Below are 20,857 nucleotides of genomic sequence, written 5' to 3' on the forward strand. Positions count from 1 at the left end.
CAATATCAGTAGTCCCCTTCCTTAAGTCTTCGTGCACAGCTATTCACATTCACAGGGGAACGGTCCCTTCCAACCTGTTCAGAGACCAGAAAATTAACTGGAGGCTGAATGGTGAAATGGGGCGTTTGGGAAGGGAATAAATTCAGCATAAGGCGTCTGAGCGCACACAGCAGAGAATGAAAATAATTCAATTATCAGAGGCTTTCTTTAATATGAGTCACGTTGCATAAAGCATGACTGTGATATTGATCCATAATGGTTAATGTTCTCTTGCTGTGTAAGGGCGTGTTTAGATTGGATTATAATCTTTGTTTGGCATGAGCTAATGAGATTTCAGAGACAGAAAATGAAGGCTTTCTTTCCAAAAATGATTTGTTTCTATTTTCGGTATCGCTCAAAATGATCAGAATGTCAAACCCCATGGGTGATACTTGAAGAAAAACAAAAGTATTTTTGGACTGATAACTTTTAAGGTGTTTCGCTTTCATGTCAGAATCAGTCTTGAGTGCAGGTGACATGCTTTTTAAATCCTGGATATCTCATCAACAAGCCCAATTCTCTGATGTTTTCTGCATCCCAGCAGATTGTCTTCACTACTCACAGCTGCTTGTGTAACAAACTGGCTCATTCCTTTCTGCCCTCATGCATTAAGCAGAAGCAGGTTTCTGTACAAACAAACTGTGCGTCTTTAGTTCTGCTTTCATATTACAGCCGTAATCAGCCACAGAAGGGCAGCCACAGCACTATTTTGACTTTTAAAAAAGAGCAAACGGTGAAAAGGCTTTAGTAAAGACGTAGGTTGTCTCTTACATAATAATTCAAAAAGCGGAGACTGCACATTTCTCCTCTGTGGGATCAGCTCGCATTTAAAATTCTGATCCGTTTCAGCTCCGTGGCCCTCCCTTAAAAAAATAAAGATAAAACCTGTGGATGTGTGATATCAGCAGAATTGTTCAGTAACACAGAACAGATGCACATATTCACTTGCTAACAAAACTCACAAGTCAGTTTATCCACGTGTTGCTTCCATGTGAGAAAACGATGCAGGTTTTTCAGGGATGTGTGCAGCAGATGATGATTGCATATCAACATATTCAGTGTCAGACAGAAGATTGTTATTCTGCATGGCGCTCTGGAGGGTCTCGGCTCAAAGAGCAGCCTGGGCCTGGAGCCTGGAGACTAGAATGTGTGTATGTGTGTCTGTGTGTGTGTAGCCAGACAAAGTGTCTGGGTTCACAGAAAACCAATCGAGACACCTGCCGGCTACCACTGCCAGTCGCTGATAAAATGGGAAAAAGAATGTAGTGGGCCTCCGGCACATATGGCCGCCTTGAAAAGGGCAGGGTGCCTTGGAACGTTTTTCTCATCCGTTTTTTGTTTGTCTTTAACACCTGCCACTTTTCCCGCCTGGTGAATGAACCTAATGAAATAAAACACATTGAAAGGCAGTTGTGCGCTCTGATCATTTTTATTAGAAAAAGAACGGTGGCTCCAGGCGGAAAAACAGATTGAAACAAAAGGCTCCAGTACAGACGGGAAATAGCTGCTTGAGCAACTGACCCACAGCTACAACACCAGGATTAAAGCACTTCACCATTTATCATGCACGGAGAGGGTACTCTGCAAGAAATACATGCGGGGGGGAAAATAACACGTCACCTCAGCACAACATCGCAACATCTGCGATAGGTAGGAAAAGGCCACAGCAGATCACAAGAACATCACACGTCGTCGAAAGGGTCAGAGTTCACTTCCTGTCCCGGCAGGAACAAGAGCAGGGATTTTTTTTTTTTAAATATCTTTTTCTTTTTAGCGGGTTGTATGACATCTCCGTGAAGTGCAAAGACGCAGTCGCATCAGTGACTGGCTGATTTCCAGCGTCTCCGCTACCTACGATACTGTAAACAATCTACACTATAAGGCGCACAGTTGAAAAATTGCCCAACAAAAGAGCCACAACATCAGTCCGTAAAGGGTTTGATGTGAAAATGCATCGTCATCTTCACCATCAACACTCTGCAGAATCTGGCATACCAACTGTCAATATACCAACTGCAGGCAGTAAAATGCTGTTTAAGTTTCTTTAAATGGGCACGACACACAAAAAAACTACATTTAAAGACAAAAATATGAAACCCATTTCCTTTCTTTTTCCTAGAACATCAATCTTTTGTTGTTTTTTTTCAAATTAGGCACACGGTACAGCACAGTAAACGTTATTTTTTCTTCAATACCTCTTTTGGTTGTTGACATCTAAAAGACATGGACACCAAAGGCCTGTCCAACACGGAAAGGACACATAGTTTTTTATCGCACACACAGAACACTCTTAGTTACTCACTGCGGGCAACTAGCTGTTCAAATCTCTCCAAAACATTAAAGGGACAACTTCTCCACGACAGTGATTATTTAACCTGCTTTAGGACCTTGATACCCAGCTGTCTAGAAGGTAACAACCCCCACAGAACATCTTACAGAGACATAAGGCATTTTATTCCTCTTCGCCTGAATCATATCACTCACACAAAGTCTTTTGACCTCTCGCATCTGTCCACAAATTAAGACAAAATACACACACAAAAAAAATCTCAACAATCTAAACTATAAACTTGATTTTTCACCGACTATTTTAAACACTGATTGTCTACATTATCAATAAAAATCTAAGGACGTAAACATGATAAGATGTAAACACTGTTTTTCTCCAACTGGCTTGGACCTTAAAAGATATTCGACCCTGTGTGCGATGTGAGTCTTCCACACGTGAGATGGAGGAGGAACGAGGTAGTCCACAGGAGAACTGATGGAGGGGGATGGAAGTCATGGGTATCGCTTGGACTGAGGGTTTGATCGTCGATAATCTTCATAGCATAGTTCTGGTTGTCTTGTTATAGTTGAGAATTTTCAGATTTGGCAGGGAGAAGCTGTTGAACTCTGGTTGGCGCTCATTTTGACGACAATCCGCCATCGTACTTCTTTTCAGTCACACCTTCAGAAGATTTTCTGAAAGCTGTTTTCCTGGTGAATCAGCTGTCATTTGTTCTTCGGGTCAAAGCGCTCTTTACGCATCAAATCAGTTTTTTATTTTTTATTTATTTTCTAATTTGTGCAAATGTAACGCACCCTCGGGGCTCCTCAGACGATGCGGTAATCGAACGTGTCCTTCTCGGTGTGATCTGTCCAGTTGGATGAGGGCATGCTGCGGTACGGGTCCAGCAGGATGCGGAAACAACGCACGATGAGGAGGGCCAGGAAGATGAAGAGCAGCAGCACGAAGATGAAGGCGGCCTTCTGTTCCAGCGTCAGGTAGGATGGTACGTGATGGCCGCCACCTGACGAGGACAGCGTGCTGCTGAAGAGGCCCTCAGCCATCCGGGGCACATCCATGCTTGATCGTCTCGGCTCCAGCTCTTTGTCGGTTGCTGAAAGATTTAGGAGGGGAAGTTGGTGCTCGCTCAGTGGATAAGACCTGTGAGAGAATCCAAACAGACGGATTATACTGGGGATCGTGTCCTCTTTGGTTTGACAGATGAAACAGCAAACAAATATATCAACTTAATGTAACCGCAGAAACAGAAACGGTCTCAAATCTATAGACTTAAAAGAGAGAGGAACAAAACAAAATGTCACCCCGGACAGAACAAAGTGGTTCTCAGAAGAGTTCATTTTTGGAACTCCAGGCATAAAGCCCGCTCTGTGAGCAAAGACGTCTCAGGGGACTCCTTTGGCCCTCGATTTCTGCAACTCAGGGGGTCTAAATTGGCAGTTTGGAGTTTTGTTATACAACATTTTCTTGCAAGGAACACTGCTCTGGAGGTAGAAATGTCACAAGCTTCTGAAATTTCAAATCCCATATCCAATAAAATATATTCCTTTGCAACCAGGCTGCATCAGCAAATTAGTCATCATGCACATCATCTCAGACAAGGTTCCCTATTAGACATACGAACAAACAAACAAAGGTAATGAAGGCTGGATTTCCAACTGGTAATCTCTACAACCCTGAAGAAACTGTCAACTGGTTTGTGTTAATGTAAATTAAAATTGTTTGGAAATACAGAAATTAAACACTTCCTGTTGTTATCAGAAATACAGAAGTTAAATATCAACTGGTGTGATGAGTGCTTTAAAGCAACATTATGCAACTTGTAATAGGGAGAATTGTGCCTCTGTTATTCTCACTTTGCACCCCAAACTGCTACTTTTGGTGAAACTGGATCATAGTTTGTAGAGAAAATTTGTTTTTTTTTTTAAAGTTTTCCCTCTGACAGACAGGAAGCTTCACTTGTTGTGAAGTAATGCTACATGCAAACTGTTGCTAACTGTAGCTGCTCTCATCTAGTTAGCTCAATAAGCTGTACTGCCAGGCTCGGAGCACCGGGGGAGTGTTAGCGTTAGCTGCTCGCACAGGTGCTTTGGACCACTGGGAGCAGGAGGTCATTAGGCCTGGGTTGTGTCTGAACTGGAGCCGGGTGAGTGGGTAATGGAACTGCAGCCTGTAAGGACATCATGGCAGAGGTGAGGACAATGCAGTGGATGTTGTGGAGAAAGAGAGAAAAAGAGAAATTGACCAAGCAAGAGGCTGCAGGACAAAATGAAATCTTGGACTGGCGTTTAGTTTGAGGTGAAAGTTTCGTGGAATAAAATGCTGCTGTTGGACTGTAAGTAATATTAGCTGCTTTGCTATGTCTCCTGTTGCTGCACTTACTTTACGTTTGGCTCTTAGCAACTATTTTTGATCCACAGGATACCTCTCCACCTCATATCAAAGTAATGCAATAATGAGAAATGCATGTGTACAGCTGTTCATATTTACAACTGCGATGTAGAGGTGACTTGCACTCTGAAATTGTAGAAGTGCAAAAAAATACCAACGTACGCTGCTTTAATGTGGGTCCTGCTTTTTTATTTAATCGATGCTCTGTCTCGTAGCAGGTGCCCTGTGTCACAAATCTAGTTTGTGTCTAAATGCAGTGCAGATTCCTAAATTACTAAATCATTGTACATTTAAAGGACAAGGCAAAGGTAAGGTACACATGTATTGACTGTGTATGCAAAGCCTTATATGCTCTTTACAGCCATTGTATTATGTTATTTGCTGTTTATATTGTTTTTAGCTTGTTTTTTAGCTACGGATTTAGTGTGGCAGGTGTACCTTGCTCTCAATTGCCGTGTGGAAATGTGTTTTTTGTATTATCAATGTTGTAAATAGTTCATGTTTATCATGGTCCTTGATGTGATGTGATGCCGGCTGCAGATCAAATTTACTTGGCGACAATAACGTTGAAGTTGTAGTAATATATATGCATATAAAGTGTATACTTCTCAACCCTGCTGCTGTAAATATTCTCCTGAGTACTACATATGTGTTAATACACTGCTTAAAATATTCACAAAGAAATGCGCTTTATCATTTTTCCCTGTTTGAGTAACATTTGCTAAAAACTACAGTGACCAGCTGTTGAGGAAATGACTGAACTTTAAAAATAAATAAAAAAATATATTTGTTGCACAAGAGTTTGTAACTAGTCACAATGGACAAAAATGACAATTTTTTTTTTTAATCCAACAACTTGGCTTCAATTCTCAGCTCGTATCATGGAGATTTCTAATATGTTAAACTGGTCTGACTGGTTAAGGCTAAGCACAACAGAGATCAAGGAGTGACAGTAATTGCTCCCACTGCATAGACCCTGCAGGTGCTTATAGCTAGTTTCTTAATCAGGTTTAGGTGCCTGTTCATTAGCAGCAGACACAATTTTCTCATGATTGAGTTTGAACTGTGAGAGCAGCTTGCAGCTTTCTGTGTGGATCATTTTTTCTGCCAAAAAGAGGCCCAATACATTCAATTTAGGGAAGACTGTTGGCTCATCGGTTCTAAAAAAAGCAAGTTGGAGGTAAATTCATCAATCTGAAAACAGCCAGCAGGACTGTTCATCCTTTTATGTCTTTTCTCCAGCTGAGCAAAACTCTCAGAGTGATTGCCGCAAACCAGTTTTATAATTTGTCTTTTATTTTTATTTTTTACACTGAAGGAGCATTACACACAGCAATGCTTATTTAAAGCTTTTATACGTGAGGCTGCTCAGACATCTAAGATTGTTTTTTTTCCTGCTTAATATTCTGTTATTCCTTGGACATATTTGTTCACCAACATAATGAGATCTGAGGTCATTGTGATGTCACAACATGCAAATCTATCCGAGCAACTTGAGCAGTCAGATGTAATTATGAACTAATGTTCAAACTTTTAGTCTCATGATAATTTAAACTGAAGGCACATTCACTCGTGAGCCCTGTCATCGGCTGCATGTCGACTAATAGTGGCCAGTTTTAACCAAAGGAATATGTTTCTTTTTCTTGTTTCTTTTGAATAATTAAACTAACAAGAAAAAAAGCAAAGATTAGAGAAGCGTCTGAATAATTTACACAGTGTGAGGTTGCAGAAACAGTTTTTTCCTGCTTCCCTATCTTCTTCATCTTCTCATAACTGCACGGATTTTACTGTTGCTGTGGCTGCCGGGGAAACACTTATCTAAACCAAATTATCTGAATACAGTTGAAGTAAACATACAATCATTTACATTAATTGCCTTTTGTATTGACAAAATGTGCATTTAGTAAGTACAGTAGGTTAAAAATGAACCAGAAAGTAGCTCTGGAAAATGAGTGCATATTAAAAATGGAGGATCTAGGAAATGTAAACATTCATCTTTTTACTACGGTGGCAGACTGTGTCAAACCTGCTACAACGGCTAAAACATTTCCATTAGGAGAAACGTGCTGCAGCTTCACAAACAATGGCAATGAAAGAATGCATAAATCCAAAACAGATACAACAACAAAAATGAACTGCAGATGAAAAAATGTGCTGCAGAAAACAAATACATCAACAGCAAACACCCTGCAAATACAGAAAAGATGCAAAGTGAAAAACACACAAACAAAGAAAACAAAAGCAACAGAAAAAGTTTCTCTAGGGGGAGCACTAAGTGGAACAGCCTGACTTACGACCCCGATAGAGAGAAACCAGATGAGAGTATAGTGTAGCATGGATGTATTATAGAACATTATACATATACATACATTCATACATACATACATACATACATACATACATACATACATACATACACACATTATTATAATACATCCTTGGAGAGCTGTGATAAAGAGACCAGATCTAAAGTAAAGTAAGTGTCATTCATCCACCACCAGCAAACCAACTCACGAACCTCAAAAACCACAATATAGGGTGTTTTTACAGGCTCATGATTATGTTTCTGTTTAAATGGTGGAAATCGGAGCTGGAGGGAGGGAAGGTGGATGAGTCGAACAGACAACAGACTCTCACCCAGGAGAAAAAAGTAAACGACTTTTAACGTAACTTCCATTGTTACGTTACTTCCGTGGCTCACATCACCCTCGTAACTGCTTCATTTCCAGCATTTACATTTAATAACGGTTTATACTTTTAAACACCTTACCAGGAGGTTTTTTGCCATAAACCTAGGTCAGTGGTTTTGTAGCCTAAATTCACAGAAACTGTAGCCTTTTTTACCACCGCAAACCGTCAGTGTGTATAATGACTTGTGTGCTATTTATAGAACGGTCTGCTCAGATGTGTCGTTATGGGTGGTACTGACAAATGGTCTATTCTGTTGTTTAGGTTGGAAATCCCCCCCCCCCCCCCAATCTCTCTGCTGTTTGAATGGCAAGTTTGCTGCATTTCAAGTTCTCTTCGCTTTTTCCAAGTATGATAAATAACCATGGGTACACGGTGGTGTACCGGAGGGTCGCCGGTTCGACTTCGGCCTGCTGCTCTTCTGAGTTTGCATGTTCTCGCCGGGTACTCCGGTTTCCTCCCACAGTCCAAAAACATGCACTCAGGTTTAATTGGTGACTCTAAACTGCCAAGAGGTGTGAATGACAGCATGATTGTCTGTCTCTATGTGTCAGCCCTGTTATAGTCTGGAGACCTGTCCAGGGTGTACCCGCCTCTCGCCCAATGTCAGCTTGGATTGGCTCAAGCCCCCCGCCACCCGAGTGTGGATAAGCGGTTAAGGATAATGAATACATCACCAAGTCACAATCATGTAAAGACAAGTAAAACAGCTATCAACCCGAAGCAGCGGTTTGGCAGAGTGTCACGACTCAGTGTAGGTTTGTACTCGTGAACTCTTTCTGGCTCCATTGTGTTGACTGTATAAACAGCTTTTTTCTGTTGCATTTGTTTCGATGTTTGCACTGTTCTGTATTTGCTGTTAACTTATTTGTTTTGGCTTTCTGCAGAACGCTTCAGTTGTTTTTTTTGCTCTGAATTTTCACACGTTTGAATTGGCATCATTTCTTCAGTTGCAGCATGTTTTCCCTTATAGAAATGCTTTGGGCTGTTGGAGCATATTTGCCCTTGACAGCCTCCATATGTTGCATCCAAATGAGAGTTAACTGACATGAAATCTTATTGGCTTACTTCTTTGCTTGTCCTAATAGAAAAATACAGCCAAATTTAGAAAATAAGACCCAGCATGTTGCATATGTGGCCCTGGCTTAGCCTGTAAGCTGAAAAACCTCCCTTAATTGGCTCCGAAAATCATGTTTAGATCAATTAAATCCTTGCAAGATTATCAATTGCCTCTGAGAAATGTCTGCATAACCCAAACTCCAATCTTTTTCGGGTTGTGTCCTTTGGTCACGCTTCTGTAAGCGTGAAGAGCCGTCAGAGAGACTGACAATCACTTGGGAGGGGTGGTGGATGTTATGAGGCTGCATGAAGTGACAAGACGGGCAGGAGAGCTGTCTCTCTCTGCTTTAAAAAAAAAAAAAAAAACCTCTGTAGGCAACTCTCAGGAGAGAGACAGAGAGAGAGCAACCTTCAGCCCTGCCTCGCTGATCAGCAGCCTGTAATCCATCACACTTAAAACTCAAAAATGATATTTCACAGCAGTGATTCATTGCCCTCGCTGTGAGGAACGATAAGGAACGGGCTGTTTTTCTTTGTCCGCTGCTTTTCCATCAGTGTTTACTGTCAACTCATAATCTTGTCTTCATGTCCCCCAAAGACACGGTGAGGTTACTGGGTATTAGCACTTTGGGGCGAGAAAGCATTCTGCTATTTGTTAGCAGGTTATGTAGTGCACTTCAAAGACTCCCAACATTTACATCATCAGCAGCTCCACGACTTAGTGCTCAGAGTTTAGAGCTTTTCTTGACAGTCTTACACGCTAAACATTTAAGCTTCCCTTGACAAGTTTGGAAAGAGATATTTTCACTTCAAAATGAGATCTCCGCCTCTTGAAGAAGGCCATCAGTCAATATCTAAGGACTTTGATCATCAGCAGCGGCATTTCAGGAAAAAAAATAATTACTTCTGTGGCTCCGAAATAGCCTCCAGATGACAGGAATTCAGAAAGTGACCCGCATTATATAAGTGGACAAGTTATTTTAGTCCAACTGTACAGCCTCTGTGATGGTTGCTGTGGTGATAATGGGGAGAGAAGATAAAACAATGTCAGGCACTGAGAGTTAAATTGACAAGGAAGTGAGTGTGACACGAACATCGAGCCAAATTTAGAAATGAAGCAGATTATGTTGAAAAGTTGATCTAACCTGCAGGCCTGTGTGTGTGTGTGTGTGTGTGTGTGTGTGTGTGTGTGTGTGTGTGTGAGATGACTAATGGAGAATTCAAAGTGCATCAGAGGAGGTGAAATGAAAATGGTTTAGGAGATTTACTGGATTTCATTTTCCAGCATGTTGTCAATCATTTCATGATATAAAATGTCCTGTGTTATTAAATGACTGAAGCAACTGTTGAATGGCCACTATGAGCTGTACAAATGCTGTATAATATTAAACCTAACTCTAAATATATAAACATACGTAGAAATGAAAGGTTCATTTGCACCAGATATCTCTGTTTTATTTGTATTTCTTATTTTTTGTGCATGCAGGATATATCTGTAAACTGGTGTTTGGTCATTTTGATAAGATTTCTCTCTCTCCCTTTTGATTTTTAAACGTCATGTTTTTTTCTATTGTGCATGCTAAGAATATCAATTCAACTGGTGCTGGTTTATTCATTTAAGAAAATAGTTCTTATCTGTTTTTTTGCAAATGAACTCTGCAAATGCACATATTAAGATGTTTTTGTTTTCATCTTGAATTTTTAAAATAGTTTTTCTCTAAATTCTCTAAGTTTTAGTACATATCTTTGAGCATCTTTAAACAGTTATGAAAATTAAAAAAAATTTTTTACAAAACATACTGCACAACTTTCTCTGTGAACTCAGTAAAACAGCAATCATTTCACTTGGAATAATAACATAAATAATATAAAATAATTAAATAAGTAAAAATAAATAAAATAACAAATAATAACAATACATCTATATAACCTAATATCAATTTTATAATTAAACATTTAAAATATTAATTTTCTATTATGAGTTAAATAGTTAAAAAAAATACAAGTAAACAAAGGCCAAGGGGGGGAATTTGAGGTAGAAATATGACGCCAATCTAGATATGCAAAAAAAAAAAAAAAATGCCTGTAATAATACAAAAAAGTGCAGATAAGATTATGAATTATTATACTGATAAGTCTAATGTCTTTTGTCTGTTCCGTCCAAATGCCTGTAGTCCAACTGAGATCAAAGGTAGACACACCCGCAACGCAAAATGAAGAGCCGCCATTTAAATAACCGTATAAAAACCTGCATATGTTTTGTCTGCAACTGACCCTACACCGGCTGCATAGGTTGCCAGTTTACATTGTAATGAGCCGGTACATGACATGAGCCGGTACATGAGCCCCACGCAGCCGGACTCCTCACTGCACACGTGGATGCATCAAAACGCGTCCAGAGACAGAAGATGTTTTTTCCTCTCCGGTGCGTCTGACGGCACCTTTCACACCTTCACAGCGCTAAAGGAAACCATGAAACGAGCACATTTTGAGGCTTCCAGCTGAAGGTGAAGGTGGTCGTGAGAGCATCAGCTGCAGGTGAAAGTGACCGAGTCTGTAAACACTAACCTGTTGTTGTCAGGGAGCTCGGGGATCTCCGTCAGCGGTAGCTCTCCATCCTGGCAGATCCGACGGTTCTGTGTTCAGACTCTCACCAGAACAACAACAGCGAGCTGTCCTTGTTGCAGACCCGCAGGGCTCCTCACTTCATGACAGAAAAAACCGCCTCGCAGTGGTTATTTTTCTGTTTGCTGACTGAGCCGGGCAGACCTCACCCTCTGCTGCTCCGCTGCTTGTTTTTTTCTGCTCGTCCTGACGCGCCGCTCATCCCCGCAGACACACAGGCAGGGATGTAGTGGTACCCCGTCGCTACTGGCAACCTGTTGCCATAGCAATCCTCCAGGTAGGCTATATGTTGCAAGTGAATGAGGGGGAAAGGTGTGGCCCTGATGTGTTATCTGCAAATGTATCCATAATCACAAATAAAAGACAAGTAATTAAAAATGCATTCTCAGAAAGATAATTTGAGGTCAAAGGTGAGATAATTATGGACTCAATTATATTCTATTATCTTGGCATCACATCTTTTTCCTTTTTAATTATAAAGACACATTGTCATGATGAAAATTGGAAGCATGTTCTGCAAAATATAAACAAAAAAACAGGCTTTATAGCAGTGGTGGACTCAGGCTGCCTGAGGGGCAGGGGCTGAAAAATAAAAAGAGCACCAGCACGCAAAAAGTTTTCTATCAGCCAGGGCACTGCGTCTTTGAAAATTAATTTTATTGCAATTTAGTTACACTCATTTGAAAGTAATATGTTACTTTAGGAGGGCAATGCAGTTTATTGTGGGGAAACAATGTACAGGAGCTCTAGTTTGTTGCATTTAGTGAAAAATGTCCATATAGTGTTGTTGTTTCTGGCAGAAAAGCAGTAACACGATGGCGAGATCGCTTCATCTTCTGGGTTCTGTTACTTTGTCGCTGTTCAGAACTGGCATTAACATGCATCTTGGGTGATCTGATCTTAAGTGGACAGCTGTGAGCATGTAGAGTTACACCTGGCTCTAAATAACTAGTTGGAAAACACATGGCTGACACCTCTGACGTTGATTACAGTGATGTCTATAGTAATACCCTATATCAGAATTTGGGTACATTGTAGGCCTAGGAACCTAAAAACACAAGATAATTGTCCCCGGGGACCTCCATTCTGCAGACAGTGTCATCTTTGTGTTACACAGAGCTTCAGAGAGCCAGGGATGTGATCAGATCTGTAAAGATAAACCTCAGTATGATAAACGCTATTTGCACTGTCCTTATGCACTACCTGATACTTAACCCATGGCACATTCTCATATGTTGTCTTCTGACTTGATTTTTGCTTTGTGTTGTATGAACTCTCAAATGTACAGTGCTTTGGATAACAGCATCTGCTAAATGACATTATACATTTTAATTTTAAAACACAGGATCACTCAGTGGTTTCTATGACAAGAGAAACACAGCAGCAGCAACAAGTAGTAACTTAGTTATTATAATAACCTTTCTTTAACCAGGAAAATCCCATTGAGATTAAGAACCTCTTTTTCAAGGGAGACCTGGCCAAGATAAGCAGCAGCAAATACAAAACAGTTACAAAATTACACATACCAAGGACAAACTTAAAAGCAAAAATGCACTATCCTGTGCTCACGGATCACTTGTTTGCTTGTCTATCAACATGAGGAGCACAGTGAGACCCCCATAGTTCCCAGCAGGATATCAGTTGAGTATGCAGTCTTTAATGAGGGGCATCATGCATTTGTGTATACACACTGCTAAAAGAATGTGGCTAAATGTGGCCCACAGCACCTCCCAATGTGGTCTGAGTGATCAGATCTCAAAAGCTTCGTCAATGCATCTTGAATGCATTCACACCTGAACTAAGAGCTGTCCGCATGTCACAGTGAAAAGCTTCAACAACCTCTTGACAACACATCACCACTCTAACTATCATTGTATGATAGACTACCAGCACCCCTTTGCATTATATCATCTATCTGTCGGACATTGTTTTTCTCCCGAAGCACCAACCATGGGATGCTTGTCACTGCTCAGTCTGACAGCCACAGAGAGAGGAGGATGTGGGGTGCATGACGGCTTTGCTCACAGCCAAACATCAAGCATGTGCAACAACACAAGACATAGCAAACCAGCTAATATTACTACAGCAAGAAGACCAGCTTGTCTGCTGCCTTTAATTTCACGAAGCTGTCAAAAAGCCATTTTAACATTCACTATTGTCAGGATGCTTCTTTATGAGGGGCCGTGTAGGCAATACAATTTTACCTCTCACATTCACAATTTTACCTCTCACATTGACAAAAAATACCTATTTTGAGATGTATTTTTTGTAAATGTGAGAGGTAAAATTGTGAATGTGAAAGATATTTTTTGTGCATGTGAGAGGTGAAATTGTGAATGTGAGAGATGAAATTGTGAATGTGGGAGGTGAAGTTGTGAATGTGGGAGGTGAAATTGTGAATGTGAGAGGTAAAGTTGTGAATGTGGGAGGTAAAATTGTGAATGTGAGAGGTGAAATTGTAAATGTGGGAGGTAAAATTGTGAATGTGAGAGGTAAAATTGTGAATGTGAGAAGTGAAACTGTGAATGTGAAAGGTGAAATTGTGAATGTGGGAGGTAAAACTGAATGTGAGAGATATTTTTGTGTATATGTGAGAGGTAAAATTGTAAATGTGAGAGATGAAATTGTGTATGTGAGAGGTAAAACTGTATATGTGAAATGTATTTTTTGTATATGTGAGAGGTGAAATTGTGTATGTGAGAGGTAAAATTGTGAATGTGAGAACTGAAACTGTGAATGTGAAAGGTGAAATTGTGTATTGGTCTGAATTGGTCAGTCCCTACTTTAATCACTTTGGTCTTTTTGCCTCTGCCATGATGTCTGTAGAGGCTGTTGAACCCTATTTATTTGCCATCCTCGGTCCCCTCAGCCACAGATCTAAAATCTCCTTCTCCCTGTATAAAGCATGTGTACCATTAGCGTAAACAGTAACACTCCCCCAAAGTGAGATATCTGACAGCTGTTAGCAGCAGTTACTTTAGCCACGAGTAAAGCTTTCTGTCCTTTAGGAAACTCATTAAATCACACATCAACATCAGAGCCACAACCAAAACATATTTTCTTCATTAAAAATATCCAGTTTCACTAATGTCAGGTCATAATGCATTACTTGGCATAGTAATTGTAATAATAATAATTTCCAACGTCCTATCAGTTGTATTACGTTGTAACTGCTTAAATGAGTATATTACTGTCACATGCCGCCTAGAGGCCACTTTGTTATATGTACAAAAGGGTAATCAAAGAGGGCACTTTTCCTTTTTTGTTTTGTATTTTCAACATGGGGGCTCCAAGGGGTCTGCCAGTGCTTTATATTAAAAATATCCAGGATAGACATGCACACCCAGAGGGACATCAACACAGACTTTGCTGCACATGGACTTGTGGATCGTGGACAGCCACAATTTTGAGATTAAGGTGTGATGGGCATCTCAAGCAGAAAAACACTCCCATGTATTATTTTTTTTCTGGTGACAAGCTTCAGAGTCTTTGCTGTCTTACCCTGACAGATGCAAATCCCCTCAGAGCTCCGGGAGAACGTGACAGTCCACGAAGAGGTCAGAGAGTGACTGTGCAGAGCAGTTTGGGGAAATCTTATATAATGTAGTCAGTCAACTGTCAGCATCCAAACGCTGTGCTGCGTCTCCACCTGGTGGAGGTCAGAGAGGACTGCAGCTGCTGAGACAGATGGTGAATCCACCGACTCTCAGTTAATTACAGATTAATCTGAGATGGTTTTCTGCTTTTTTATATCTCAGAGGAATACATTATAGCGAATAGAAACTGAAACTCAACTGCAGTAGAAGACGATGTCTATTTAGGGGTTCAACTTTTCTTAGATAAAGCTAAAATCAGTGATTTCTTTATCTATGTACACAGCTCTTAATATATAGCTCTTAACTTAGGGAAATGCACTTATTTGCTTTCTCGCCAAGAGTTTGATAAGAACGTTGATACAACTCTGAGGTCTGTAAATATGAATCTTTAACCAAGAGACATTTGAGACTTAAACAACTAAAACAACATATATTTGATCCTCTCATCTTGATTAAGGGCTAATAGCTGACAACTTAACAGACTCAACTTTTTACCTTTGGACATGTTAGGTTTGATAGTTGCCAGTCTGTAATGCAAGTCTCTTAAATAAGTCAGAGGTTAAACACATAATTCACTGATGATCAAATACACTAATACACTATATTTATTTTATGCTTATGTCACCTGTTTTTCACCTTAGTATGAAAGCTTTTAAGGGGGTTCAGCGTATAAAATCAGGGGATTTTGTTCAGGACTGCACAATTACTTGACATTTTACCGAAATTGTTCCTGCAAGATGTCTTGGTAGCATGCACATTTTATTCTACAGATTTAATAGAAAAAATACTTGTTGGATGTAGATCCTCGAAAAAAACAAAACAAAGCAAAGCAAAAAGAACCCCTGATACTTTTAATATATTTTTCAATAAAAAATTAGAATAATGCTTCAAATTCCACTTCCATTCCCTCCAATATTGTAAATAATACTGCAAATGGAATATCAGAAAAATATTGCTATTGGGTATTTATTCAAAATCATACAACCTTAATTAATTCATTTTGATCTCAGCTACAGGCCTGTACAGTTTCATGACTGCATCTTGCACAGTTGTGACGCTGTCTTAGTGGAAAAAATCTGAAAAACACACCTATAAACAACTGTCAGAGTCCTCAGAACAGCTCCTCTGGTAGATCCAACTACAGCCGGTACATTCAGGACCAAACTTTGCCATGACGACACACACACACACACACACACACACACACAGACTAACAAGGTGAAAACAATAGCAGTCACACGCTGTCATGGCTGGTAACATTCACTTGTTTCACACAAAACATTAAAAAAAAGATGCTGATTTTTAGAGTCTTACAATTTCCCTGTCTGGATGTCATTTTGGGTTGCAATAAATGCAGTCCTGGTCATGGGGATGATTTTTCAGATTTATATGTGTTTATTTGGCCATCATAATTTGTATGAATTCAAATAAGCTTGTAATATCCAGCTCCAATCTGCATGACAACTTGACATCTGCCATAAAGCTTTATTAAAGACAACTCCAGACTATAAATGAGGTCTGAAAAGTTAAAGAAACTGTTTTTTTTAATATGAGCATTTAAGTTACTGTCACCATATCATGACATTTTAATAATTCATGACCTGATTGCTGCAATTTTGTCAATTATGAGTCTCTGATGAACATAAAGTCAGTATTTTACCAATCAGACCAATTTAAAAAATAAAGCAGGTATTTCACACCCTCAGTATAAAAATGCACATTTATAATACACTTCACAACATGGTTATGAAATCCTGGGTGGGGAGTTGCGGATTGGACAGCCAGGACAGCGGAGGTAGCTGATTGGTTCTTGCTGCTGCTGTGTCAGTCTCTCAGCCCTCAGCTCACGCTTCAGAAGACAAAGATCAGAGAAAAATAAGAGCAGACTTTTGCACAATTTCACCATTAATATCAGGTTTCTGGAGCAAATCTGTGCATCGGTGGCATTGAGGAACTATACTCTGTGATATATATGAATGCATTTTTTTCTCACCTGCACTACACACGTGCCTCACACAAGGAGAAAAAGCAACAGTTTGATTGGGCTGCATTCATTTCATACATTTCAACTTATTTGCTGAATCTTGTGTGCACACTAGGTTACTACTACTGCAGAAACTAATTAGAATAAGATTAAGTTGTCTATGAAATATCTAAGATTTAGGAAATTAAGAGAACCTCAACCACTTGAAAATAGGTAAAATATATTTATATGTTTTTTTTCTTTGCATAAACTATACAGTTGATCTTAGGCAACAATTACTGATTATTCCAGGAATCAATGGAGAAAATTATGGCAATAATCAACAAAAGTCACTGTTGTTTTTTGTCACTTGTTCTTGAGGTGCAGGTTTGATGCAATCTGCCACTGACACATGCAGCTGTTTGTATAAAACAAAAAGCACAGATGGATTTACACAAGCCACAGGGGAGACTGTGGTGGAGGAAAGAAGCATGAATGAACTTTTGAACTAGAGAAATCCCACTGAGGAAGCAATAACTAAAAAAGAAACTATTAGTCAACTATCATAATGGTTTCTTAGAAGAAATTATAAGCACAATGAGGCTTGTTAAATGACTCCTTTATGAGTGGCTGTGTGTTGCAGCATTTTAATTTGGCCCTGTGAGTGTGACTGCGTGTGTGTACGTGTGTGCGTGCGTGTGTGTCTGTGTGTGTGTGTGTGTGTGTGTGTGGCTACCCACCCTGCCTGCCTTTGGTTCCCTGTTGTGTTTCCTCTGGGTGCTGCTTTCCCTCTGTCTCTCCACGGTGCTCCAACTACAAAAGTATGAAAATCAAACACGTTTAAAAACTGATAAGACTCGTGCTGAGGTGGAGACATGTCTTGCAAGTACTTGAACTAGAGAACATGTCATGCAGAGGGCAGATTCTATGCAAACTTGAGAATTTCTGTCTTAGATAGGGACATGCAAAACATGGCAAAGGTGTTTAGTGAGCACTACAATTTAGTCAGATTGCAAACAATGGATCAGATCATTTGGGTTGGCACTATGGTGACCAATGGGGATTCAAAGAACACCTCCACCTTCCAGCCCCAGAAACATGACAAAATTTTTCTTGCCAGTGAGAGTTCATTTTGATACCCTAAGGACCATCACGATGGGATCACAACATCTGTGATGCCAAAAATCGATCACACTATTTCGGGCGCTCTTGCTGGGATTACACCCATTTTCACACTTGGCCTTTATTTTGATCTCAACTATGCACCTGAGAAGTCCTGGGCCTGCATCCTGCAAGGCTGTGACGCTACTCCAATGACAGTATCTGCCCCCAGACACACAAATAAACACTTCTGTGCTAGTTTGCGCTACAGCAGGCGTCTCCAGGATCACATTTTAGCATGATGACACACACCCAAACACACATTCACAGGGAAAACAATACCAGCCAAACACTGTCGCAGCTGGTAACATCACAACACTTTGCCTGATGATGCAATGTTTAACATCCTGACAGTATCAACACAACTGACTACACTCCCTCCTCACAATCTGCGCCCACAGAACTGAGCAACTGAATTTTCTGTAAATATGTTGAATCATTCAGATGAGTCAAATATCTCACAGTGCTTTCTTCTTTCTAGTCGCTGAAGACCGAGGTGGGTCCAGCTTATCTGGCAGCCCCTGTAGGGCCAACGTCTTCTCGGCTCTCCCCTGCCGTTCTCCATGAAAGGAATATCTCGCAGAGGAGCTTTATATGACCTTGTCAGCCCTTTGGCGAGGAATCAATTTCCTTTGTCTTACTGCTTAATATTTGGATGCAGCTACACAGACAAACCAGAGGAAGTGGATGAGATGGAAGTGAATACCGATCGTCTGCCAAAAGCAGCAGGAGGGGACACGATCAGCTACAGGTGGCAGTGAATGTTAATTTACCTCACGGCTGACAAATCATATGCACAAACATATTCAATATTGGTTTTTTAAGGCAGAAAAATGGATGATGAAGCATGATGAAGGCTATTTTTTCTGCAGATATTTAAATATAATATTGTTGTTGAAAACATGGTGTCCTTTCAAATGTTATTACCCTTGGAGTGAAAAGAAATTCAAAATTTACTGTCTACTGTCCACTCAATCCCAGACTATTGAAATTAACTGATTGTATCAATCAATCAATCAATCAATCAATCAATCAATCAATCAATCAATCAATCAATCAATCAATCAATCAATCAATCAATCAATCAACATAACATTAATTGGCAGTTATTTTGATAATTGGTTAATTATTTCAGTCATTTTTCAAGCAAAAATGGTTCCAGCTTTACAAAACGTGGGGATTTGTTTTACTTTTCTTTGATATACTTGATAGTAAAGTGAATATTTTGGGGATTTGGGCTGTTTAACTGATAACAAATTAGACTTTTGCAGATGTCACCCTGGATTTAATTGATTAAGGGAAGAGAAAAATAATTAGTTGTCAAAATTAGTTGTGGCCTTAATTAATATATTTCCTTCAGAATTAAGTGACTTGGTGATATTGCAGGGCAAGTACAATGTGATACAACAGCAACAAGATCGCCACTCTAAACTACAGAATATGTTGTTTTTTAATACCACCCATATCGACACATATGAGCATTGTCAAAACGACACATATGAGTGTTTGGGGTTTGTGGTACAGAGCAAAGCATTCTTAAATTAACACACACGTCATTATTAATAGAGGAACGATTCACGGTTGTAATAAAAATGCTGCAGTTTTGTTGAATTTAGGCTACAAAACCATTGGAAAAAAACGTCCTGGTTAGGCGTTAAAAAAAACACAGTTTAAACAGTCAGTGATGGAATGTAACTAAGTGCAATTTGGAGGTACTTGTACTTGAGTATTTACATTTCATGTAACTTTATACTTCTACTTCACTACATTATGAGGCAGATATTGTACTTTTTACTCCACTACATTTAGCTGACAGCTTTAGTTTAAAAAAATATTAAGCATTTAAAAATGAGCCCTACCTTGAGAAAATTAAAATGCTGCTTACATAAATGCGTCAATAATAATAATCCTAAAATATATTTGGAATATATCAAACAATCTGAGTGAGTCAATTCTGCATAATGATTATTTTTACTTTTGATACTTTTCATACATTCTGATGCTGATACTTTCATAATTTTACTAAAGTTAGTTTTGAATGCAGGACTTTAACTTGTAGTGGAGTCATTTCACAATATTGTGTTAGTACTTCTACTTAAGTAAGGGTTCTGAATACTTTTTCCACCACTGTAAACACCAAATAAATGCACATAAATCCTGGAAGTGAAGCCAGTATGAGGGTGACATGACTACCGGAAGTGACATTTACATGGTAAATGGAGTGCACTTATATAGCGTTTTTATTGAAAGCGCTTTACACTACACATTATGCTCATTCAACCATTCACACACACATTCATACTGGTGGCCAGGAATATCCTACAACAGTGCCACCTGCCACCATTGGGAATTCATTTACACACCGATGAACGCAGCATCGGGAGCAATTTGGGGTTCAGTATATTGCTCAAGGATACTTCGACATGTAGGCTGCCGTGGTCAGGGATCGAACCACCAACCTTCGGATTAGTGGGCGACCACTCTACCAACTAAGCCGCCCATACATAAAACGGGACTCAGAAAGCAAGAGGCACGGTACTTCAGTGATGTTTAAATCACATCATTTACTTTTGTTTGTTACTTTTATTCTCCTGGATTGAATCTCCTGGATGTTTTTTCTGCAATGAACTGGCGCTCTGAGTGTTAGGACACGGTATAAAATGCACATTTGAAGGCGTATTGTAGCAGGTCATAAGCACTTTGACCATCACATTTTTTTCATCACATTGGCAGAAATAGGCTTCCATAAATGTGTAACCTTGGCGTATTATAAAAAAAACAAATACAGCTCAGTTTGAGCCTGGATGTGTATTTCAGGTGAGCAGATCTTTGAAGCAGCATTCACTGCAGGTTTAACAGAGTGACTCTGGCTGAGTAAAATCAGATATTTATCCTTCATACTGGCAGCAGACACCAATTTCTGTCCAACATCTGGGTTTAACAGCAAGGCCAGTATTGGCATCAGCACACTGATGACATTGCTGTAACCTTAATAAATACTCCCATCACACACATTGTCATCTTAGCAGCCTTGGAGGGAAAAAAAAC

The 20,857-nt window shown here is 39.7% G+C and overlaps 1 protein-coding gene across 1 annotated transcript; it reads right to left on the reverse strand.

The window, feature by feature from the left end:
• Positions 1 to 1,817: 1,817 nt before the first annotated feature.
• On the reverse strand, positions 1,818 to 11,361 carry LOC131975617 (cortexin-3). The gene is made up of 2 exons (XM_059338297.1): positions 11,033 to 11,361; positions 1,818 to 3,469 (listed from the first exon to the last, which is right to left on the reverse strand). The coding sequence occupies exon 2, from the start codon at positions 3,385 to 3,387 to the stop codon at positions 3,136 to 3,138; it is 252 nt and encodes an 83-aa protein (XP_059194280.1). The 5' UTR covers positions 3,388 to 3,469; positions 11,033 to 11,361; the 3' UTR covers positions 1,818 to 3,135.
• Between the last annotated feature and the right edge of the window lie 9,496 nt (positions 11,362 to 20,857).

The sequence above is a fragment of the Centropristis striata genome, chromosome 8 (genome assembly GCF_030273125.1).
Source record: "Centropristis striata isolate RG_2023a ecotype Rhode Island chromosome 8, C.striata_1.0, whole genome shotgun sequence".
Classification (NCBI taxonomy): Eukaryota; Metazoa; Chordata; class Actinopteri; order Perciformes; family Serranidae; genus Centropristis; species Centropristis striata.